General features: G+C 37.2%; 1 protein-coding gene across 1 annotated transcript in view; it reads right to left on the bottom strand.

The window, feature by feature from the left end:
- DLG2 (discs large MAGUK scaffold protein 2) overlaps positions 1–27,002 on the bottom strand; it is a 1,224,822-nt gene that overhangs the window by 1,009,527 nt on the left and 188,293 nt on the right. Inside the window, exon 2 of the mRNA XM_047070845.1 lies at positions 15,020–15,178. Within this exon, the coding sequence (XP_046926801.1) occupies positions 15,020–15,178 (159 nt within the window). The remainder of the gene's footprint in view (positions 1–15,019; positions 15,179–27,002) is intronic.

The raw sequence follows: 27,002 nt of genomic DNA, 5'->3' as shown, positions 1-27,002 counted from the left end.
ACAGAGAGAGACAGAGCATGAACGGGGGAGGGGCAGAGAGAGAGGGAGACACAGAATCGGAAACAGGCTCCAGGCTCTGAGCCATCAGCCCAGAGCCCGACGCGGGGCTCGAACTCACGGACCGCGAGATCGTGACCTGGCTGAAGTCGGACGCTTAACCGACTGCGCCACCCAGGCGCCCCTGGCCAGCTCTATTTTAAAAACAAACAACAGGGACACCTGGGTGGCTCAGTCAGGCGTCTGACTCTTGATTTCAGCTCAGACCATGAGCTCACAGTTTGTGAGTCTGAGCCCTGCTTCGGGCTCTGTGCTGATGGTTGTGGAGCTTGCTTGGGATTCTCTCTCTCCCTCTATCTCTGCTCCTCCCCTGCTCATGCTCTCTCTCTGTCTCTCTCAAAATAAACAAACACTAATTTTTTTAAATAAAAAATAAAAACAAACAACAACAACAACTTCCATGGCTTCTGTCTCTTCATTGTCTTCTCTAGAGATCACAGCATCTATAGAAATTGTATAGAATAGTTGCTCATTGTAAACAGTATAAATCCAGGACTACCACGTCCCCTGAACTGAGTCAGTTCTTCAAGGACTACATCACTCATACTTTTAATGTTTCCATTTGATGTGATTTTAATCCCCTCAGCAGCATATTTGGGCCTCTCTGGAAACACTCTGATTTGCTGCCATTCTCCCTGAAACATGCTTCTCAGATCCTAAGGCCACATTCTGAAATGGTACAGAATAATCAATACTTTGTTCTTGGCATGACAATTCCATTTGGGTGGCCAAAAACTATACTGACTTTTATGAAATCTCCACATAAGGACAATTCTTTGAACTGACTATCTGCTGAACCCTTTTGCCTTATCATGTGTTGTTTTTTCCTTCCTCATTGGCCATCCTAAGAAGTGGGAAGGAGGAGAAGAGAATGGAAGAGAAAATGGAGACTAGAGAAGTAAGAGGTAGTCACAGGAGTCTGGTGGGGGTGGGGGAGCTCTAAGCACAGATGGAAAAATTCAAGCTGACAAACAACAACTTCTTTAATCTTAATAATTTCCCTAAATGCATTTATTATTATCTTCAGTATACAAATGTGGAAATAAGGGCTCAGAGAGGTTCACTGATTTCCCAAAGGGCACACTTCTGACACCAAGCCCACACTGTCCTGCAGTTCTTGTAAAGCATCTGATAAGATAAATAAGTATCCCCACTGTGTAGATTGGTCTTTTAGATACGGATCTTTTAAACTGTGGGTTTTTTACATATAACTATCTCATCAATGTTTATGCAAATACACAATGTGATATCATAGTTAACTAGTGATGAGGCTAATGTTATTCTTAATCAAACTGATGCACACAATTTAGCTAGAGAGATTTAGGATGAGAGAGGTTTCTTGTCTAATGTCAACAACCTTGATTTGGCCCTTTGAGAAAGCTGAACATTGGCATAAACAAATAAAAAGTTAGCATAACGATTTTGAGCACCATCCAGAAACTGGAATAAACAAACCTCTGATCTGTTGAGTAGGACACATCTGCTCTTTACTCTTCCTATCAGGTAGAGAAATAAATTCTGGTCTGGGAATCTGGGAACCCACATTCTGGTCTTAGCTTTAGCACTAGCTATATGTCTGTCCCGGGAAATATAAGAACACGTCTGACTTCATTTCTTCATGTGTAGAGTAACAGAGGTGGACTGTATTATCTCAAATTCCCCTGATTACTTCTATGATTCTATAAACTTACTATTGAATACAGGTCATCTATATAGGTAGGGAATGTACTGCCTGGGTCCACACAGCACATGATCTAAATTATAACAGGGTATTATGTTGTTTGAGCAGGGGTTCCTTTTTTTTTTTTTTTTTAATTTTTTTTTCAACATTTATTTATTTTTGGGACAGAGAGAGACAGAGCATGAACGGGGGAGGAGCAGAGAGAGAAGGAGACACAGAATCGGAAACAGGCTCCAGGCTCCGAGCCATCAGCCCAGAGCCTGACGCGGGGCTCGAACTCACAGACCGCGAGATCGTGACCTGGCTGAAGTCGGACACTTAACCGACTGCGCCACCCAGGCGCCCCAAGGGGTTCCTTTTTCTAATTCATATAATTACGTTGAATGGTTAGCAGCAGCTCTACTTGCACTGTCCATAATAGAGAAATAAAGCCTATTTTTAGAAATGCTATATTTAAATTTTATATTGCTTCTATAAATTTTTATCAATTTCATCAATAATTTTTAAATAATTTTAAATAATTCTATCATTTTAATAATTATATTTGAATTTATAATTTGATTAATTAAAAGTTTATATGATTTTATATATGTATTATATCTACTTACACATATTTTCATATATAATTTATAATTTTTATTAATTAGAAATTTACAATTAAAAGCTGGTAACAAAAATGTCTTACTATTCTCTAACAAAACAACTTATTAAATTTCTTCGCATACAGCATAGAGAGAAAACCAGAAAATCTCTAGAGCATCTGAAGTTTAATTACTACAATTTTGATCTGATTTTTCTAAGTGACCCCTGACTTCTATGTGAGCCCTGTAGCTTAATGGCCCTTAAAGTGGCTACCCACTGGTGTTACATGTAAAGGACTTAGATAAGAGCCTCTTGAATGCATTTTAAAAGACCTTACCTGTGACCCCAAATTGGCCATGAACTCTAACACACTCAGTGTTCTGCCAGTGAAGAACGAAGGAATCATCTGCTGCTACCTAAGGTGATTTCGGTGAGTCAGCTGGCCTGGGGGAAAACCCCGTAGGAGGGCTGCATTGGAGTGAAATCTGCTCACTTGACACTGGCAATTCCTCTGTGAGTTGGGAAAAATCAATTCAACTTTTTCTACCATATTTTCTCATAAAACATTCTCTCTTAAATAAGCATGGTGACGTTTTCTTTGTATATGCCTATATACGAATTTAAAAATTGCCTTCTGGAATTCTATTTGTACTTACTAACCTTAGTAAGTAAGATTTAAAAAGCACTTAGTTATATAGTGTATGTTCACTAAATGATGAATGCACATCTTGATTTTCCTAAAAAATTTAAATTCCTCATAGACAGAGGCTTTTTTTTTTTTTTTTTTTTTTTTTTTTGTGTGTGTCTCTAATGGGATTTAGCAAAGATAATACACATGGTAATCATTCAATACAGGCTGTGGCATGGAATTCAAGACAGCAATTCTTCAAAGTTAGTTTGTAACAAAGTCACCTGGATAGGTAATAAAAATATAGAGCCTGGGGCTTCTGTGTGATTCTGATCACATACCCAAGTTTGAGAAACTCTGGTTTAAGTAATTTAATTGGTAGAAATGTCAGCCACAACAGGTGCTGGATAGAGAAAATAGAAGTGGTTAATACTATAAGGTGTTCAAGTTCAGGCTTTGACATTTCTGACCAATGTATTTTTAGGGAATCAATTAACTTCTCTGGGCTTAAACTTTTCTTCTTCCTCTCCCCTCTTATATTATGGGAAAGTTGGACCAGATCAGTGGCTCCCTGACTTTCTTGACCTTGATCACAATAAGATATTTTACACTGTAAGCCAGTACACACCCAAACACACTCACACTAAACTGAAGCAAACATTTCTTCCTGTAATGTACTCTCAAATTTTCTATTCTGTTCTGTCATCCTATTAGAAATTACCAAGTAAATTGACCTCACATCTACTAATGGATCACTTGCAGTTTGAAATTCCTGGATTTGATGATTTATACTATCCCCTTCAGTTTTAAAACTATACACTTCTCATTTGCTGGTAAATAATATAGCACCGTGACTGAGACTGAGGGGTATGATGTCAAACTAGCTGCATCCTATCCCAGAGCTATCAAGGACTAACCACGTGATCTTACAAAAGTTTTTTCTAACCTTTTTGCGTCCATTTTACTTTGTCTATAAAGCGGGAATAATAAAAAAACCTATCTTATGGTGTGGTTGAATGGGCTAACTTAATACATGTAAAGCATTTAGAGTACTGCCAACATATAATAGGAATTCAGTAAATGCTACATTTTATCACTGTTATTTCTCCTATAACAGCCTCTAGGTAGAAAGGTTGATAAATGGATATGAATACAAAGAAACAAAATTTATGAAATTAGATTTTACACTTTAGCAGTTACTTCATACCCCCTCCCCACGAAGGAAACAAGTAGTTTTGTTGAATAAATATAAATGAACAAATAAAGATTGTGGATACACTGAAAATCTCCTTGCTGAAGAGAACACTGAGCTAACTTGATTTCAACAGCAACAAAATTAAACTATACAAAACAGTACTTAGGTAAATCCATAAAGTTTACAGAAGTGGGATTTGATTTATATTTAGAATTAGTGAAGTATTATTATAAATACATTGGCTAGACAGAGAATAAAAACTAGTTTCATTTTCATGGGTTAATAACATTCTCTCACTTTTAATGTGGTTAATGTATGAATTCAATAAGTTTGTTAAATATCTCTATTTTACTACCCAAAGTTTACTAGGTATTAACTTGTAATGATGAAATAAATTTTTTAAAATTATAAGAATTTTTAAATAAACATTCCAGAAATTATAAATCTAAGCCAATTATTTCTTCTAAGTAGCCACCTAGAAAGATTACACAAATATTCTAATATCCTCTATAACTAGCCACCCAAGAAACTGTATCTCTTTATGCTTCAGTACAGTCTTGTTTGGACCACCTAAAACCTGGCCATGCAGTAGCTTATTTGCTACACTTCATTTGAGCTAGCCAAGACATATGAATGTCATTCACATTCATATAAAATAACAACAATTTTAAATAATACAAACCCTTGCTTATTTGAGATGAAAATATTCTGTAGTGTAAAGCCATAGTCTCAAAGATAAGCAAGTGTGACGATACAAGAGTCCATCTTTACTGAGAGTTCAGAGTTTACTGACCTGAAATTCAGATTTGCTCTTTCACACAGTTTCTATTTTTAAAATATGCAATAATTACCATTTACTGAGCACCTAGTAGATGTCAAATGCTATGCTGAAGACTATTCATGTATCATATCAAGTATTACCTACAGCAACTCTGTATGTCCCATATTACTATGTACAGTAGGCAAGAGGTCAATAAATTTGCTAAACACAGCCAGGAAGCAAAACAGAGAATATGGACACAAACAGGTCTGATTCTAAAGTCCATCTGCTTTCCACTACATGCTACTCCTTTTCTGAATTAGTCGGGAAAGAGTTAAAAATTCTATAGCCCAATCAGATACCAAAACTTATTTATAAATGCATGTGTGAGATGTGGAATAGTTTTATGTATATTTGCTAATAAAAAATAATAAAAACATTCTCATTAAGCCCCTGTAAGGGTACAATGTCTGTGAGCTTTATATATATTACAGAAACTCTTACAGAAAACCTTGGAAGTAGTGAAATCTTAGTCTTGAGAAGAACTTCTGTATGTCACTTAGGAATACCTGCAGTTACAAATAACCACTAATGACACTTATGTAGGATTATTATAAGTACTCCTCATTTTTTAAAACATTATACCTTTAATATATATATATCTAATATTTCTTAGAGAAAATTTGTTGTTGTTGTTTTTATAGTGTATAGATGAACAAAATAGGGGACTTGGATGTCACTCCACTGACTTATCTGTCCAAAGTCATGATGAAAACCCATGAACCCATAGTGGCTAATTCTAGATAGCATTCTTGAATTATAAGATCATGAGGTAGATCCTATGCCTATTATATTCTTCTTCCCTTTCTCCAAACTTCTAGTTTGAATGTCCAGGATTGTTTGAGGTATGCTATCAGTGTCCTTTCCAATTAATGATAACTGAAGAAATGTTTCATTTGCATAGAATTTCGACCAGGAGGTTTTGTGTCTGGAATCAGTATATATGTCTGTCAAGACCATATTTCACTCAGCCATTTCCTTTCACCAAGGTCTGGGTCTGGAACAAAAATGCATTATTCACAAGTATGCAAATCCCTGCCAAAACCTTCTTATGTTTTTAGTAACTAAGAGCTTCTCAATTTAGCCTCACAAATCTCCGGTTTTTCCCTTAAGACCAGATGCTCCCTGAACTATCAGCTCAGCTACTTGCACCATCTAGTGGCAAGAGAGAGAAATGAATGAATTTTACATTTTTTAAAGTTAGGAATTTTCTAAAATAGCAAAATCAGTTTAGTTTTCTAATTAGTAATATTACTAAAAGCACTATGGCTAAAAGGGAAAAAATACATTTTTTCAGTTGATGTTCAGGACTCCATGATTATTGGATTCAAATATATTTCATAAGGTATTTCTTTCTCTTTTTAAAAATAATTACCAAGTAACAAATATTTGAAAAACATCTAGTGTTTGGTTAACACTATTCTAAGCAATACAGTGGAGCCTACATTTTATTATTGTATAAAATATGATCTTTTACTAGAAATGTATAAGTCAGTTAAGAAACATTAAAATGTGTATTGTGGTAAATCACTCACTGCTTTATGGTCTCCTCAGCAGGCCCCTTTCTGTCCCTAAAACCCTGGCCTGGTGGTATTGTCTCCTGCACTTATGTCATTATATCTCTCATCCCTTTTTCCTGGATAATCCTGGCCACACTGTTTCAACTACACTGAAGGCTCCAAGTCTCCCTTTTCAGATCAGATCTCTCTCAATTCCCAGTTCTTTGTTTCAAACCACATATGAAACTCTTCAACCTGTGTACAACAAAAATACCTCAAACTCCAATATTAAAACCCAAACTCATAATCTTTTTACCCCATCTTAAAATCTTCTCTTCCTTTGGCATTCTTGATTTAATTCCATAATACCTCCTCCATGCACTTGGTCAAATAAAAAAAAAAAAGTGAACTAAACTCTATTTCTCTCCTCTACTTTCTATATTTATAGGTCTCCAAGTCCTGATTATATCTCTTCCTAAATAAGCTTTCTAATCTATCCTTTGCTCTATCCCCAATGCCTCTGCTTTATCCCAGAGCTTGTCTGCCTCTGGTGTTTTACCTGATTGTGATATCACCGTTTTCTTGTTTTTCTTCTAATCTGCTACATGACATGAGTAATAACACTAATTTGCAAATCTGCCCGTGTCTCTCCTCCTTTAAACTGTGTAGTCATTTTGTCATCACCTCCAAGGTGAAGTCCAATATCCACAGAAGACCCTTCATTACCTGTTCCTGCCCATTTTCCTTGCTTTCTGGCATGATTTGGACCTGGTACTCCTTCCTTGATCCTTTATTCTATCTCTCCCTTTTCCACTGTCTGAAATTTCTATAATTCTTCCATACTGCTACAGAATTGCTGGAGTCTAAGACAACCATGACCTTTCTCCTATATCTCCTACTTCCATCAAGTCAAAAAATGACCTCCTCTATTATGTTTTCTCTGACCACATGCATCTGTAGCACTCCAACCTCAGAGAAAATTAAATCACTTCTCTACTTCTTAAGAATTTGCCTGTTGTTTGATACTTTCTTTATGGGACATAGTATGACATATTTTATGTATGCATCTCCAAATATGTTAATCTAACTATAGCATGCAAGCAACTTGAAGGCATGTTCTTCTTTGTATCCTTGGGGAATAACATAGAGCCCAGCATACGGTAGGAAGTCAAAGAGATTCTAAGGTACAAATGAATGAATGCATGAATGAATCCATCAAAACACAAAAGAGCTTTGTTCATATTCAACTTAACTGCATCTCAGAAATGCCAGATGATTTTCCCAAGTTTATCCAGCCAGAAAATGAAGAATCAGAATTCAAGCACATATTTTTGGCTCCAAAGCCCATGATGTTTTACAATAACCATAATACTTTCTGCCTAGAAGTAATGAAAACATGGACTGGGATAGCAGCTGTGGATACAAAGAAGGTGAGAACACTAAGCCATTTGAAAACAAAGGAGAGACTAAAGATGAAAAAAAATTCCAATAATTCAAAAGTTCCTAGTTTAGAATATTGGAATAATATTAATATACCACTAACAATAAGGATAGCTATCATTTTTTGTATATTTTTCATGTGTCAAGCTCTGAGCTATCTTTGCATAGATTTTTCTCACTTAAATGTCAGTGAAGCATATAAGTGGATGCCACTATTTACAAATATGAAAACCAAGACTAAAGAAAGTTAAGTAACTTGAGGAAGCTCACATAACTACTAAGTAGAGGACCTGATATTGAATCAGGTTGAGTCTGATTTCAGGGAAAGAATGAATTTTTATGTTATGATTTTATTGTCTGTATTAGTCTTGGTCTATGTCTCTGTTACAGTATTTTCAAAGTGTATTGGTTCAACTAAAAAATTTTTGAATAAAGTGTTCCATGGCCAAACATGTCTGGGAAATACTGTATATTAACCATATCCCCATCTTAGAGGTTTATATTACATGTTATCATATTAAAAACTCAGGGAAATCCTTCATTTCCTTATAATGGTGACCAAAATCCACCAATACATTTTGGGAAATACTGGTCTAATTTCATTATAAATGCCAATAAGGGAGAAAAAAGAAAAAAGAAAACAACAATAAGATATGGTCTAGTTATAGGAGTTTACACATTTATTAAGAGCAAGACAAATGTAGTGTCTAGAGGAAAGGACAATATATAGTTATGCAAAAATTATTTAAAATGAAAAAAACTTTGCAAGCTACATGTACCATAGGATGGTATGACCAGGTGGAGTCAGACAAGAGTTAACAGGTAGGGCTTCATAGAGGAAGAGGACTTACACTGTTGGCTAAAATATATTTCCTATGAGTAGGCTCTGGCAATGCTGGTAAGGAAATAGTGGAGCAAAGTCCACTTTGTTATCTTTCTTGCCCTCAATTCTATACACCAGCTTCCAACATTCATAAGCAATCTCTCCTATAATTTTCCCAAACTTGCACTGCCTAGGGTTTCTCCACTATTTTTCCATAGACATTCAACAAATGCACAGTTGTTCAAAGGTATAGAAGGATATCCTAACCTCTCATATTCCTATTTTCCAGTAAAGCTTCCAGGACTGTTTACTGTCATCTACATGAGAGTTAGAATACAGAAAATCATATTTATCTACTTAAAGAAATTCACACCAATCTATGAAACAACAGCTTTAATCTTCCTTATAAATAGTCACTGAGTCTAAGAAGGTTATCACCATAAGAGACAAAATTTTTTAATGTATCCTATGAGATGGTGCCAGTTTTAGTTGCAAGATATCATTGATTTTAGGGCACATTTCACTAAAAATGGTTTTTTAATGTTTATTAATTTTTGAGAAAGAGAGAGCGAGCTTGCTAGCGGTGGGTGGGAGTGAGGGGGCAGCAGGGACAGGCAGAGAGGGAGACAGAGAATCTGAAGCAGGCCCCATGCAATCAGTCCAAAGCTCAACATGGGGCTGGAATTCATGAGCCATGAGATGATGACTGGAGCCAAAATCAGATGCTCAACCGACTGAGCCACCCAGGCGCCCCTAGGACACATTTCAGATATGTAATACATGAGGAAAATGCAGCATGAAAATTGATGAAATTCTTTGTCAATCATGATAAGGTCAGGGAAAACAGGACAACAGAAAGGGGAAAATAAGAAGTCTGTGCCTTGATTGCTTGCTTGTTTTTCTATTAATGTCACCAACCTTATAGAAAATAATTATTTATGAGTGTTCATATTTCCACTTACAAATAACTAATTCAACAAGTATTTGTCGAAGGACTAAGGACATAATAATAAACAAAACCAGCACAAACCTCGACTGTGCAGGTATTCATATAATGATGGTAATATTGACAGTAAATTTATTAAAACAAAACCATTAGTTCTGAAGAAAAGTAGAATTAGAACAATCAGCTGGATTTCTGCTCTAACAGATGTCTGGTTGACATGAAACAACTTTATTCATTAATTAATTTGTGGTGGAATGTCTAACTTTCACACTGCTTATTTCTGAAAGTGATAAGATAGTTTATAAAATTAAGCATATATAGAGTGAACATTTTAAAAGAATAAATAACCAAATAAAACTTATAGAAATAGATCTTGCCATATCCTGGGCAGAAGAAACATGATGGCTGATTGGCTGGACTTACTTGGGATTTTCAATGACAAGCGCACCTACTGTGAGGAGTGTATCTCAATGCAGAAAATTCTTCAATTGCTCAAAACAGAAGTGTGTTTTTCTTGCCAAGAAACATGTTCTTACAAGAGCAAAGGATTTTCCAAAAGGAAACTAGCGCCCAAATACTAGCTTTGATTTTTGTTAGTTTTGTTTTGTTTTGCCACAAGAGAAGAAGATAGTCTCTTGGGAGCTTACCACTGGGTGAACTGAGGTATTTTAAAGAAAGAACTTACTTTCCTTCTATTTCTTTATAAAGTTTCCATCTATCACTACTGTTGATGACTCTCACTTCGAAAAACCGAATTTCTTATGTATTCCCTTATATATCTGCTTAATAACAATTAAGAATAAGGGCATAAGAAAAAAGGACCTTCTACTTTTACATACATGGACCCAGTAAGTGAAAATTTGAATCTAAAATCTCTTTAAAAATAGAATAGTTTAGAGAAAGGTGATACGGCACAGGAGTGATAAAGATTACAGGCTTTGGATCCAGAGAGACCTGAGCTACAAATATTCGCATCCCTATTTACTAGTTTTTTGATTAAAGAGAACTATTTATAACTTTAAATTATAATCTCAGCAGAGATAATCTCAACAGAGGTAAAATGAGATGAATCTAGTAAAAGTGATTTTAAGGCCTTTGTCTTGATAGCTGGCTGATGGTAACAAGAAGGTCAAAGACAACATCCAGTGAGTGGTCCCAATGTGCCAAGCATGTCCTAAGCAGTTTACATGTATTACTTTAATTAGTACACAAATCCTATGACATAAATATTATTGTAACCTCCATTTTTCCAATAAGAAAGCCAAGATAGGTTAACTTGATCAAGGTCACATAGCTACCAAATGAAAGGGCCAGGGTTGAAATCCAGGTATTCTGAAGTCCAGGCTCTTAAAAATAAGCCTGCCTGTCCTTCTTCCTCCTTCCCTTTCCCATTCTTCTCTCTTTCTCTCGCTCTCTTATCAGATACTCTGTAAAGAGTACTCGGCTAGATGGCTGAGGTCTCACAGTACATAGGCTTCAGGAATTTGATTGCTGTTGCAGAGTGAGAATAAGTAACAAATAATTAGAACTCTGGTCTTTTAGGAAAGTGGTAAGTATATTTAGAAATCATGTTTTACTGGGGAGCCTGGGTGGTTCAGTCAGTTGAGCCTCCAACTTCGGCTCAGGTCATGATCTTGCAGTTTGTGAATTCGAGCCCCACTTCGGGCTCTGTACTGACAGCTCGGAGCCTGCAGCCTGTTTCAAATTCTGTGTCTCCCTGTCTCTCTGTCCCTTCCCTGCTCACACTCAAAAAGAAATCGAGTTTTACTGCCCTTTGTTTCCCCATCACCTATTATTATGTGCACAGTAGAGACTCGATTAATATTTTGGAATTGGCTTAAACTGAAAAGAAAATCCTCATGCTTTATTATAGGCCAGTTTCTTTTGTGCAAGAGTCTATGTGGCATCTGAAGGGAAAACATCCCCATCTCAAGGCAAAGAAAACAAATTCTGTCGAATCCACTGCAAAATTGCGTTTCTCCTTCCAACCCCATACTTCACAATGGCCAAGGCATTCTAATGAAAACAGGCTAAGCAAGCCCATCTATCAGCTAGGCAGCGGGTGTGCACCAAACGCAAATGAATCTTAGAACTGAGGCTTCCAGTGATAAGCGGTGATGGAAGAAAATGATTGTCAAACCTGCAATGGTAAGATTGCTCAGCTAATGATTTAGAGCCTGTTCAGTGTGGCATTTCAACTGTTATCCAGCAATCTCCCACTCTGTTCAGGCATGCCATATGTAAATTTTTAATTAGTACAAGAGAGCTGCATTGACTCCTAAGTAAGGTTCAGGGGGAATTAGCTGCTTGTGGGTTTTGCCTCCTCACTCTTCCCTCTTTTACTGCTTAACCCAAGAGGACCAGACAGATCAAAGGAGCAGAAAGGTTGAAAATGTGTCAGTCCTAATTGAGAATTTGTACCTCCCTACCATTTCTCTGACTCTAATAGGCTTCCTTTATGAGAAAATAACACATTAGATTTTAGTCATGGCAGGTTCTCCAAACACTTGAACTGTAATATAATAATCCCTTAACAACTTGATTAGGAGATGTGTCCTGTTGCTATAAAATTGCATGTGTTTGAGCCTGCCTGTGCTGGAGCCAGCTCACATTGGCCTGTGAAGCCTCATTTGTTTCTTTTTTCCAAATGCAGTCAGGTGCTTCAGGGTGGAAGCCTGAACTCAGCCATGATGGGAGTATTTACACCATGAAATTGGCAAACTCTACGTGTGTGTGTGTGTGTGTGTGTGTGTGTGTGTGTGTGTGTGTGTGTTTCTGGAAAATTTATGCCGGTTTGTCTTCATCACTATTGTTGACATAAGAAAGGTACATAGTCTGTTCATTAAGACAATCTACAAGCATATCTTGTTCAGCACAAACACTTCTAAAGTGTCATGGGGGGAAAGTCCTGGTTCCAAAATTGCTACTTCATAGCCTGTGTACAGAAGTCCTGGATGAATTCACCTTGCCATCCTCTTCACAATACCTTGGGGGTCACACCATGCACTGGTGATTCCAAAAGGGAAGGCAAACATACTCCTGCCTGAATGTTTCCTATCAGGGGTTTATTATTCATAGGTGGCCACTTTTAAAACTGATGTGAGGTGTCTTCCATAAAAGACACCACTACAGTAAAAACCAATGCACTGTTTTTACCAGAAGAGAATAAGAAGTAAGACAGAAGGGAGAAACAGAAACAGAAAACCTACTCAAAGGAAAACCAAAGTTGAAGATAACTTAACTCTGAGATTCCTGGAGGGCAAGGGATAAAGGTAAGTAGGAAAGATTCCTTTACATTTGAAATCTGATCTACAGAAAAAGCAAACTTTTCCTTTAACTCTAATAGACATTTTCCAAATAGACATAATGGCATAACACATGGTGTAATCAGCCAAAGTGTAGGTGGTTAGACAATTATAATATCATATATATGCTTAAGACTTAATATATAAAGTTAAGACCCTAACATGCTTTTATTGTTTTGTTCATTTTGTTTGTTTGTTTACTACAACTATGCTGCCTTTAGACTAGCCTTGATTAATCTCAGCTTGAAGTCTTTAGGAGCTATGCTCTAGAACTAATTCAAATGTGCTACGAAAGGGACAAAGACAAGCAGGGTGAAAAGAAGGAAAGGATTCCCTGTGGAGGTTCTTACAGGGATTCTTTCAAGCAGTTAGAAGGTAAACACCTGAAATTTAAGTACTCTTAAATGCAATCCAGTCTCCCACCTTTGCCCTTTCTTGATTTACACTGGTCAGTACACAGAGTAAGTGTGAGTATTTGTTTGCAAACATGAGCATTTGCTTAAAGAAGGAAGGTATTAATCCAACTACAGAATAGATTCACTGATTCCTACAGTTAGATTTAGACCTTAGAGACAATTTTGTACACCCTCCTGCTGAAGGAATCCCTTGCACAATACCACTGCCAGGTCATCTGCCTGCCCTGGACAATCTCTAGGTATAGGAAACTGCTGCTTTATCAAGTAGTCTACACCTGTTTGGGGTAGTAACTGCCAGGAGTCTTGGTCTCACAGCGATCCCATATATACATTCCTGCTAGTTTTGCACAGTAGCTCTGCTTCTGCCCTCTGGGTAACATCAATATTTTCTTCTACATGACAGCTCTAGAGGTGTAAGAAGGTAAATACCTTGTCCTCCAATCCTTAATCTTTTCTTCTCGAGACTAAACATACCCATTTCCATGAGTCATTTAATCATTTCTGATAAGGCTCTGGGAAGAATTGAACAATGAATTCCAGAGGCATAAGGTTTGCATATTTTTAAATATATAAACATATTTGCTAGAATTGGACAATCAGCCTAAGATTTTAAGTAATTAGTGGTAACTGGAGCTAGTTTATTTGAGAATACATTTTTAGGATGCCAGGGTATTTAAAATGTGCCAAATTTTGGAACTATATTAAAATACAATTTAGCCTCTCTTTGATGTTTTAGAAGGTATAAGATTCCAGAAAGCACTAGGGTCACTTTTATGGCTTTATTTTTTATTGTGACACAGCTATGCAGAAGTGCTGATGAAGTAAATGTTCTAACAAAATTGAAAAATAGGATTTTCTTTAGCAATAAACAAAGAGTTATTTTAGTAGGTTTTTTTGTTTATCTGTTTTGTTTTGTTTTTTATCTGCATTCTCTTCTGTTATATCATTGACTCTAGGTCCACTTTTTCAACTCTAATAAACATTTATGAGCTTTTATCCTAAGCACAAAATCCCATGGCATCAGCAAAGAAAAAGGGAGAGTAATTTGCAACCAAAGAGCACAGAAAATCCTCTCATTTAATTGTCCTTTTTTTGTCAAAATACCATTTATCAAGAAATTGCTTACAAATTAAGGAAAAAAGGTAGAAAGTGTTGGGAAAGAAAGAAATATAGTTTAAAATTGAGGCAGTGATGAGCCAACTCACATGGTTTTTTAAGTCTAGATGGCAAAGCAATTATTAGGTGTTAACATGTTATACTTACTTCCTTTGTATTATCTGGGACCAGGAACAGAGATGGAGAGGTAGCATTTGGACAAAATCTTGATGTACTTCTGGATTTTCTAAATATGTGGATAACTTATTTTCCCTTTCAATTTTCATCCCTTGCTCTTTCCTTAGCCCAGTCTTAGCAACTAAAAAGAGTGCCAAGACATTCAAACAACTGCAAGAGCAAATGCCCAGTGTCAGGAGCTCTAGGTAAGCCTCCAAACCACACAGGAAGACCCGTTAGCTTCCAAGGGCCACTGTAGCGTTTAAAGACAACCTCATTTAATCAGGTCAACAAACATTGCCCTTAGCATGGCAGACCAACCACTGCCACCAGCTCTGACAACAATATAACTAACCTTCAGAGGAGAGATGTGAGACTGCAAGACATATCCGTGGACATTTTCTATTTGAGACAGGTTCTTTTCTGACACATGTACCAGCTCAGGTCCTCTTACTTCATGGGTTAGTCGAGGTAAAGAATGATCATGCGGAGCGTCCTCATCTTGATATCGATACTTCTAGGAAAAAAGACAGGGAAGAAAGAAGAAAAGCATTAGTGTTGGCAAAGGGTATGGTTGATAACTTCACATCCTAACTTCATATACGGGACACAGTACATACCTACTATTGACTAAACAGACAACAAATTCACCAAACAGCTTTGCTACAGACTCTTCTACGGGTCACCATAAGCAACCTCAATACTGAATGCTGAGCAAACCTCAATACTGACCAACCCAGATGACTTGTTTTTACCTGACCACTACTATCTCTATTCATAAGGTACAGAAGGGTGATAACAAATGATAAAGAGACAATTTACCTAAATAGATGAGGAAGTAATCATCCAAATGACCAGATTGCCTAAGTATGTGTGAAAATTTCTAGGTTAAGGATGGAGAAAGAAAAAAGGATTGGGAAATAAAATGGAATTCTGATACATTCCGTTCAGGAAACTTATTATCTATCTATCTATCTATCTATCTATCTATCTATCTATCTATTTTGAGACACTGCATGCAAGAGTGCAAGCAGGGGAGGGACAGAGGAAGAGGGAGAGAGAGAGAATTTTAAGCAGGCTCCACATCCAGCATGGAGACTGATGTAGGACTCAGTCTCATGACTGTGAGATCATGAACTGAGCCAAAATCAAGACTTAGACACTTAATGGACTGAGCCACCCAAGTGCCCCAGGAAACTTAATTTTGTTTTCAGAATTTGTGAAAGGCTTAAGTTCCCTGGGAAATGTGGAAAAATGTGTTTTTTTTTTCCACAAAAGGAAGACACTCTTCTCTTCCTTTCAAAGAGAAGGAGCACTGCTTTGGGTTAGCCAGACTCTGGGACAAAGGATCACAGTTTCCAAAAATGGAGCTTCATTTTAAAGAACATCAAAAATCAAGGCAAAGGGTCTTCCAATATTCAGATGATTCCCTGAAGGAAAAGAGATAGTAGTTCATTCTCTCTTGACCCCTTTTCTCTTTTATTGTCTTCTTTATACACACCTGTAACAATAAGGGCAACCTCTGGCAAAGACTATCTTTAAGTCTTTCAACCAGACCTAAGGAAGCTGGTAGGGAGGAAAAGGATCAGGACAAGGAATAATAGGGATAAGTACAGCCCTAGTCATGGTTTTAGTCTCCATCTGTGGCATTGGCCTGTACTTCCTATCTTTGTGTCTCTCTTTACTGCTCACTCCTTTCCCTTTGGAGCTGCCCCTTCAGAGTCCCATTGTTTCAAGGCTGTTTGTCTACCTGGGAAAGAAAAGAAGGCAATATTCTATATCCACTCCCAACCCAGCTAACAAAATGTTAGTTTGCCTTGCTTTGCCTTTGTTCTGTGAATGCACAAGTATAAATATCATCATAAAACATCAACTCAGACTTAACTGTACCATATAAACTTTTCCCCAGTACCTCACTATTGTTATCACCAACAGTTATTTTAATCACATCAGATTATTAACAACATGTGTTTTTACAAAATCATGCTATGGTACTGTCATTTTGAAGGTGAAACGGGATTTCTTGGACATCAGCTCTAAGTCTGACTCATAATCTGACAGTAACAAGGAGAACCATCCAGGGTCGGGAATTCGATCTGTTGTCCACTCTTAGTCACAAGATGACTATAATTACTTATTTTATAGGAAGGCTTTCTGCAATGTTCCCAGCTTAATATTAGTTGAAAAAAAAAACAAAACACCAAAAACAAAAAACAAAAAACTTACAGCTAACAGGGGAGGGGCCAAGATGATAGAACAGTATGGAAGTGTGTTTTGCATCTCTCGTCCCTGAAATATAGCCAGATCAACACTAGACCATCCTGCACACCTAGAAAACTTATTTGAGGATTAACACAACAATCTGCACAACCTGAACAAAGAACTCAGCAGGAACACGGGGTGGAGAGGTGAACGGGGGGAGAGAGAAGCTGTGGAGGGCAGGGAGATGTTTTTGCTTGTGAAGAGAGGAGAGGGATGGGTGGAGACTATGGGAAAGCATCCCTCCTGACCAAAAGCAGCTGGAGAGAAAGTACACAAGGGACTGAAGAAAAAAAGGGAGAAAAGAGAAAGGAGAGGTTTTAAATTTCATTAAGACTCTATAAACAGGAGCACAGAGTTTGAAACTCTACAGACTAATACCTGGCGGTGCGTGGGTGGAAAAGACGAATTCCCAGGAGCACAGTGAGGTCTGGGAGGTCCTCAGGCAACACAGGGAGAAGCGGCTCCAATGTTGGAGGGACATTTGGTAGAGGCTGTGTGGCCACCAGGTCCCAGCAGACCCCAGAGAGCAACCATATTCGCTGGTGCTGGAACAAGGTCATTGTAAGGGTGAAGCCCAGTGCCCAATGTGTGTTGTGATTTTCCATAATCCCTGAAAGGACACGATCACATGAACTTTTTCTGGGGCGGGGTGACACCCAGCCACAGTCTCTGGGCATCGGCAAGCAACATGTTCCCGAGAATGTTCCTTGGTGCGGCCAGCACCCAGCCATTGCTTGGTAAGACCCTCCCACAGAGGGTCTGAGTGGACCAAAGCCGCAATCCCTCAGAAGTGAGGGGTCAGGAAACACAGCCTCATCTTAGATAAAACTCAGGAGGTAAGTGACACCTGGCAACCTGCTGGCTTGGTCGCAGACAGTGTAAAAGCGGAGAGTGGATGGAAGCCAGAGACAAAAGTATGCAACTACAGGTTGGAGAGAGCACAGAGTTCCAATACTAGACACTGGGTAGCTGGGTGACACCATTTTCACCCATCCTGTGCATGTGCATACACACCTACAGTCGCCACAACAATCCACACCATAAGCTAAGCAGCACCATCTAGTGGAGAATGGAACCGAGCCGATACACTAAGCCCTGCCCAATGGGGGTCAACCTCGCTTTTCAGGAACACCACAAATCTCTCCACCTGCTTAGTTTATGGACTATAAAGTGCTTCATAGTTTAACTGCTAGGAGAAAACAATATAATTTCAATTATATTTCAGTCTGTTCTTTGGTCCATCTTTCAATTTTCTTTTTCTTTTTCATTTCTTTTCTTTTTCTTCAATACAAAAAGGGGAAAATATTTTCATTTTCAATTTTTATTACAAATATTTTTTTCTACTATAATTTTTGTAACATTGTCAAATTCTATTTCCATCCTTTCATTTTATACTATTCCATCGCATTTATTTTCTCAAATTTTCAAACATTTTCCTTTTTTCCCTTTTTTTCTGTAATCAATCAAACTTCTTTCAGAAACCAGACCAAAACACACCTAGGATCTATCATCATTTATTTGATTTGTGTGTGTGTGTGTGTGTGTGTGTGTGTGTGTGTTGTTTTTATTTTTTTAATTTTTTTACATTATTAATTCCTTTTATTCCTTCAAAATAATGAAACAAAGGAATTCACCCCAAAAGAAAGAGCAAGAAGAAATGACAGTCAGGGATATAATCAACACAGATACAAACAAGATGTCTGAACGAGAATTTAGAATCACAATAATAAGAATACTAGCTGGGGTTGAAAATAGATTAGAATCCCTTTCTGTGGAGATAGAAGAAGTAAAATCTAGTCAGGATGAAATAAAAAAAAATTGCTATAACTAAGCTGCAATCTCAAATGAATGCCATGGCGGCAAGGATAGATGAGATAGAGCAGTGAATGAGTGACACAGAGGACAAACTTATGGAGAATAATCAAGCAGAAAAAAAGAGGGAGACTAAGACAAAAGAGCACGAATTAAGAATTAGAGAAATCAGTGACTCTTTAAAAAGGAACAACATCAGAATAATAGAGGTCCCGGAAGATGAAGAGAAAGAAAAAGGGGTAGAAAGGTTATGTGAGCAAATCGTAGTGGAAAACTTTCCTAACCTGGAGAAAGACAGAGATCAAAATCCAGGAAGCACAGAGGACTCCCATTAGATTCAACAAAAACTGACCATCAACAAGGCATATCATAGTCAAATTCACAAAATACTCAGGTAAGGAAAGAACCATGAAAGTAGCAAGGGGGAAAAAGTCCTTAACCTACAAGGGAAGACAGACCAGGTTTACAGCAGACCTATTCACAGAAACTTGGGAGTCCAGAAAGGAGTGGCAGGATATATTCAATGTGATGAATCAGAAAAATATGCAGCCAAGAATTCTTTATCCAGCAAGGCTGTCATTCAAAATAGAAGGAGAGATTAAAAGTTTCCCAGACAAAAATTAAAGGAGTTTATGAGCACTAAACCAGCCCTGAGAGAAATTTTAAGGGAGACTCTCCAAGAGGAGAAAAGATAAGGGAAAAAAAGACCAAAAGCAGCAAAAACTAGGAAGGACCAGAGAACACCATCAGAAACTCCAACTCTACAAGAAACAGAATGCCAATAAACTCATATCTTTCGGTACTCACTCTAAATGTAAATGGAGTAAATGCTCCAATCAAAAGACATAGGGTAACAGAATGGATAAGAAAACAAGATCCATCTGTATGCTGTTTACAAGAGACCCACTTTAGACCTAAAGACACTTTCAGATTGAAAATAAGGGGATGGAGAACCATCTATCATGCTAATTGTTGACAAAACAAAACCAGAGTAGCCATACTTATATCAATCTAGACTTTAAAATAAAGACTGTAACAAGAGATGAAGAAGCGCATTATATCATAATTAAGGGGTCTATCCACCAAGAAGACCTAACAATTGTAAACATTATGCACCAAATGTGAAAGCACCCAAATATATAAATCAGTTAATGGTAAACATAAAGAAACTCATTGATAATAACATCATAATAGTAGGAGACTTCAACACTCCACTTAGAACAATGGACAGATCATCTCAACAGAACATCAACAAGTAAACAATGGTTTTGAATGACACACTGGACCAGATGGACTTAACAGATATATTCAGAACATTTCATCCTAAAGCAGAATATACATTTTTCTCCAATGAACATGGAATGTTTTCCAGGATAGAGCACATACTGGGAGACAAATCAGCCCTCAACAAGTACAAAAGATCAAGATAATACCATGCATATTTTCAAAAACAATGCTATGAAACTCAAAATCAACCACAAGAAACAATTTGGAAAGATAACAAATACTTGGAGACTAAAGAACATCCTACTAAAAATGAATGGGCTAACCAAGAAGTTAAAGAGGAAATTAAAAAGTACATGGAAGCCAATGAAAATGATAACACCACAGCCCCAAACCTCTGGCACGCAGCAAAGGTGGTCATAAGAGGGAAGTATATAGCAATCCAGGCCTTCCTAAAGATGGAAGAAAGGTATCAGATACACAACCTAACCTTATACCTTAAAGAGCTAGAAAAAGAACAGCAAATAAAACCCAAAACCAGGAGAAGGCAGGAAATAATAAAGATTAGGGCAGAAATCCTTGCTATCAAAACCAAAATAAAACAGTAGAACAGATCAATGAAACCAGAAGCTGGTTCGTTGAAAGAATTAACAAAATTGGTCACCCCAAACCAGTTTGATCAAAAAGAAAAAGGAAAGAACCCAAATAAATAAAATCAAGAATGAAAGAGCAGACATCACAGCCAACACAGCAGAAATACAATAATAAGAAGAGAATATTATGAGTAATTATATGCCAATAAAATGGGCAATCTGGAAGAAATGGAAAAATTCCTAGAAACATATAAACTATCAAAACTGGTAGGGTCACCTACCCAGTGGGCCTAAGATCTGGGATCCTGTCCAAATAATTTGAATCTGAATCCTATTTCTATCATCAGCCTGTCCTCCTCTCCCATAAGGATGTGAAGCACAAGCCTGATGACTGAATCGACAGCTTAGTGGAAAATGCTTCATTAAGAACACAGAACAGAATGATGTCAGAACATTTCTGTAACGTGAAAACTACCATACTTCTGTTTTTCTAACCCTGTGAGTAATTTGGGAAGGCAATTTGCCTCAGAAGCAGAGATAAAGTTTAACATTTGCTCTTGATTAATTATGTGTTCAATGAGAGTGGAATAATGCCATACACATGCCCATTTTAGTTTCTCAGGCTTTCAGGCCACTTCCCCTCCATATCCCCCACCCCCTTCAATTCTCTCTCAGGGAGATACTACCATCTATGCAGTCACCTGGACCAGAAAAGGAGGAATCAGTCAGACTCCATCCTCTCTTTCATTCTCTCATCTGCCAATTTGATAAATCGCTGGGTCTGCCTAATTTATATCTTAAATAGTTCTTGAGTCCACTGCATCCTCATCTGCCACCACCACCACTGCCCACATTCAAGTTCTTATCAGGTCCCATCCGGGGAACCTCTGGACTGTCCAGACTGCCACTGAGATTGCTCTTTCCCATTCATCCTCTACACTGCACCAGGCAACTTACTGAAATTGCAAACTGGCAAAGTCTTTCTCTTTAAACCCATTCAGTGGTCCCCACTGCCTATAGGACAGAGCTCAAGCTTCCTTATTCTCCTATATGCTACTCCCTAACACCACTACCTGAGCAGCATCCCCATTACTTCTGAACTCTTTTATCTTGTTACTCCCACCTCAGGATTGTGGAATGAATATAAGCATATCATTACTTCCAGTTTTTTAAATACTGTTTTAAAAATTCTGGTAAAATACACATAAAAATTTCCATCACAACCACGTTCAAGTGTTAAGTAATATTAAGTATATTTGTATTAATGTGTAACCAATCTCCAGAACTTTTCATGTTGCAAATCTGAAACTCTATAGTCATTAAACAGCAATATCCATGTTTCCCACAACCCTTCTTCCCGCCCCCAGCCCCTGGCAACCACAATTCTACATAATCTACTTTCTATTTCTATTAATTTTACTACTCTAGATACCTTACATCGCAGAATCATACAGTATGTGTCTTTTTATAACTGGCTTATTTATCATAATGTCCTCAAGTTTCATCTATGCTATAGCATGTGACAGGATCTCCTTCCTTTTTTTAAGGCTGAATAATATTCCATTGTATATACATACCCCATTTTGTTTATTCATTCATCTGTAGATGAGCAGTTTGGTTGCTCCCAAACTTGGCTATTGTGAGTAAGCTGCTGTGAACACAGGTATACAAATCTCTCTTTGAAACCCTGCTTTCGATTTTTTGGGATAGATACCCAGAAGTGGATAATATGGTAATTCCATTTTTTTATTTTTTTGAAGAGTTTAAGCTTTTTAAAATTTCACATATGTGAAAACAGCTTCATGCCACTTGTAACAGTTAGGAAATGCTTGTATTCTGATCAAGATCCAAGAGTACCAGAAGTAAAATTTTACAAAGTTAAAATGATTACTGTAGTTCCTGAAGAATTCCTGCAGTGAGATTTGGCAGGTTGAGAGAAAGATCCCATCCTTTATTCTTTTTTAATTTTTAAATGTTTTAATTTATATTTTAGTTAATATACAGTGCAATATTGGTTTCGGAAGTAGAATTCAGTGATTCATTGCTTACATGCAACACCAAGCGCTCATCACAAGTGCCCTTCTTAACAACCATCATCCATCTATCTCTTCTTCCACCCACTTCCTTCCATCAACCCTCAGTTTGTTCTCCATCATCAAGAATCTGATAGTTTCGCTTTCTTCTCTTTTTCCCCCTTTGTTCATCTATTTTGCTTCTTAAATTCCACGAGTGAAATAATATATTTGTCTTTCTCTAACTGACTTACTTTGCTTAGCATCATACATTCTAGCTCCAACCACATCATTTCAAATTACAATATTTTTTGATGGCTGAGTAATATTCCATTGTATGTATATACCACACCTTCTTCATCACTCATCAGTTGATAGACATGTGGGCTGCCTCCATAGTTTACCTATTATTGATTATGCTGCTATAAACATTGGGGTGCATGTACCCCTTTGAATTTGCATTTTTGTGTCCTGTGGTTAAATAGCTGCTAGTGTAATTACTGGATCATAGGGTAGTTCTATTTTTATTTTTTTAAGGAACCTCCATACTATTCTCCAGAGTGGCTGCACCAGTTTGCATTCCCACCAACAGTGAGAGAGAGAGTTACCCTTTTTCCACATCCTCGCCAACACCTGTTGTTTCTTGTGTTGTTAATTTTAGCCATTCTGACAGGTGTGAGGTGCTATCTCATTGTAGTTTTGATTTGTATTTCCCTGATGATGAGTGATGTTGAGCATCTTTTCATGTGTCTGTTAGCAATCTGGATATCTTCTTTGGGAAAATGTCTATTCATGTTTCCTGTCCATTTCTTAACTGAGTTGTTTGTGTTTTGGATGTTGAGTTTGAGAAGTTCTTTCTAAATTTTGGATATGTTGTTTGCAAGTATCTTCTCACATTCTGTAGGCTCTCTTTTAGTTTTGTTGGTTGTTTCCTTTTCTGTGCAGAAGCTTTTTATCTTGATGAAGTCCTGACAGGTCATGTTTGTTTTTGTTTCCTTTGCCTCTGGTGATATGTCTAGTAAGAAGTTGCTGTGGTCAAAGTCAAAGAGGTTGCTCCCTGTGTTTTCCTCTATGATTTTGATGGTTTCCTGTCTCACATTTAGGTCTTTCATCCATTTTAAATTTATTTTTGTGTATGGTTTAAGAAAGTGGTCCAGTTTCATTCTTCTGCCTGTTGCTGTCCAGTTTTCCCAACACCATTTCCTGAAGAGACTTTATTCCACTAGATATTCATTCTTTTCTGCTTTGTTAGAGATGAGTTGAGCATACAGTTGTGGGTCCTTTTCTGGGTTTTATTTTCTGCTCCATTGATCTATGTGTCTGTTTTTGTGCCAATACCATATTGTCTTGATGACTACAGCTTTGTAATATAGCTTGAAATCCAGAATCCTGATGCCTCTAGTTTTGTTTTTCTTTTTCAAGATTTTTTTGGCTGTTCAGTGTCTCTTGTGGTTCCATACAAAATTTAGGATTGTTTGATCTGGCTCTGTGAAGAATTCTTGTGGTATTTTGATAGGAATTATATTAAATGTGTAGATTGCATTGGGTAGGATAGACATTTTAACAATATTTGTTCTTCTAATCCATGAGGATGGAATGTTTTTCCATTTCTTTGTATCCTCTTCAATAACTTTCATAAGTTGTCTATAGTTTCCAGAGTACAGGTCTTTTAACTTTTTAGTATCATTCCTAGATATCTTACTATTTTTGGTACAGATCCCATCCTTTAAAATACACACTTTAGTGAACTATTTGGACAAATTACTATCAAGACACAGATAATAAACTTAGTTGAACTCCCATGATGTCACAAAGAATTTATTTTAAATTAATTATTTTCATAAATTTAAGACCCATTTTAAAGACTGATAAGATCTTAAATTAGGCTGTGAAACCAATCATGATGCTCAAAAAGTTATTCATTTTAAAATTAGTAAAAGTTATTCATTTTAAAAGTCATTGATCCTTTAGGCCTCAACTTTGACATTATCTTTTCTGGAAAGATTTTGTGAACTGCAAATGTGAGATTTTGTGTGTGTTCCCATAGCTCCCTATACTCTACCAATCACAGTTTTTATCATGCTGTATGTCTTCTGTGTGTGTGTGTGTGTGTGTGTGTGTGTGTGTGTGTGTGTACACTGAACTCAAAGAGTCTCTGAGGACTTGGACATTTGAGTATTGCTTATCCTTATATCTCTAGTCCATAGCCAAGCACCTGGCATATGCTCAATAAGTATTTGCTGAATAAAGTTATGAAGGACAAAGAAATGGATGAAATGGGTATAAGTTTCTTAAGCTACAAAGTTATTTTGGCTGCTAGATGGAAGCTCTTTCATTGAAAAATATTATGAATTCAAGTTTAAGCAAAAAAAGACAAATGCATCATTCACTTGACACAATCTTAAAGGACATCAGATTCTTAAGTATTCTATATCTATTTCATCATCATTCCCTTTGGTAATACATGATAAGAATATAAGCTGAATAAGAAACAGTTCTTGACCTTGGGAAAATCATAAATTATTAAGTGAGTTACGTACATGTGCAGCTAAGTAACATAGTCATAATGATCAGCATAAGCTGAGTTCTGTGGAAACAGAAATGGATCATCACTAACTCTAAGGCTTCCCAGTTTGAAACAGGATCCAGAATGATAACAGAGGTAAGAGCTATTCTCAGCAAAGGCAACAACATGTATAAAGGATATAAGTGACAAAAGAGGATGATGTTTTGAGGGAACAGTGAAATCCTGAAATGGATTATGGCAGATGTTATTGCACCCTCTCAAATTCATGGAAGTCCCTTTTACACATTAAGGCTCACATCTGCATACTCCTCAGAATAATCACTCTTGGGTGACTGAAGCATCCTTACTTAGATGTGCCTGGGAGTTATAGTGGAATCCCCAACCTCCACACCTCAAAGTGAAATAAACCCTATGGTGCCAAGTATACTCTAAAGCACCTTATGGGATCCATCTGAAGCTTGATTGCACCCTGACCTACATTCTTGTAGAACTTCTTGGTGCTTCTCTCACTCCTTTAATTGTTTCTTCAGGAGAAATGTCCTCCATAAACCATGCACACACCAAACCCAATTCTACATCTGGTGAGCCTGAAGTACTATTTGGATGGAACTTGGGATGTGAGGTAGAGTGTGGCAAGAAACAAGGCTGAAAGGCTGACTGCTATGTACTGTAGACAATAGGGAACAATCCAGAGACCTAAACAATGCTTTTTCTGGTGCCAGCCACATATTCTCTTTCCTTTTTAAATTTATTTTCTTCCAGTGTTTCATGCAAGAGATGACTGAACAAGAGATTACTGAACAAGATCTGGTGAGAAGTGCCATATTTAACTCAAAAGCAATGGTCCAAAGGAAGCACCCTGATATGGCATAGTAGAATCTTCTCAGATTCAACTTTGGCTAGAGCATAAATAATTTTTTGCTTTGTACTACTAAGACCGATACCAATATTAAAACAAATGCTAATATTAAGAGAAATACTAATCCTAACACTAATGCCAATATTAAAACCAACAATAATGGAAGTTTTAGCTAACATGCCAGTAACTATGCTACGTTTTACATACATCTTCACATCTAAGAGATAGGTGTTACTATTCTCCTCATCTGAGGCTTGGATAGTTAGGCATTTTTTCCATGATTACATATCTGGAGAGTGGCAAACTAGGATTCAAATACATGTTAGTCTGCTTTTGGCCTAGGGAACATAAATATTCTTCTCAAGTTTTTCTTCAAAGCTCTTAAGAGACCCACTTTCTCTTCAGGAAATCTAATTTTTAGGTAATCTTCAAGAGTCATCTAACCAGGGAGATTACACAACTGTGCAAAAGTCACATCCTGATTTCAGAATCATCCCTAATGATCTGGGAAATTCTGAGTTATTTCTCATTCCAAGGCTTTTTTATTAGTTACTGATGTCATTCTGGGCAACTTCGAGGTTTCTGTATTGCCTGTAAAAGGACAGCCATTTAAAGAGAACCTCTGTTTTGAAATCTGTGCCTTCTTTTTCCTTTCCTCAGCTTGGTCCATTGGAGGGGACTCTGGAGCAAAAGTACTTTCGTAAATATCATATTTTCTTTCCAAGCTCTAAGGGGAGTGAGGCAGAAGAAGAGATCAAGACAGGGAAGACATTTGCTCTTCATGTCTTACCTCATTTTGTCCCTGACTTCTGGAATCCTATCGTCTTTCCCCTTCTGAAGCTTAAACCCTGACTCATGTACTGCTTCACCAGGCAAGCTTTTTCAGGTCCTTGATGATCATTATTGAGTGTCATCTCCTCTTGGAAGGTTTCACTGACTGCGAAGGTTGAAAAGATATGCTCCCATAGGGTTCTGCACAGATTTCTGTCATCAAATAACAACTTTATACTACAAAGACCTATCCATGTACCTATCATTCCTACTAGCCC

Source organism: Lynx rufus, unplaced genomic scaffold (assembly GCF_022079265.1).
Source record: "Lynx rufus isolate CCGP_SWC_20201006 ecotype Redwood Valley unplaced genomic scaffold, mLynRuf1.p SCAF_9, whole genome shotgun sequence".
Lineage (NCBI taxonomy): Eukaryota > Metazoa > Chordata > Mammalia > Carnivora > Felidae > Lynx > Lynx rufus.
The sequence above is the reverse complement of the archived record's forward strand: the minus strand, read 5'-3'. Positions and strand labels throughout refer to the sequence as shown.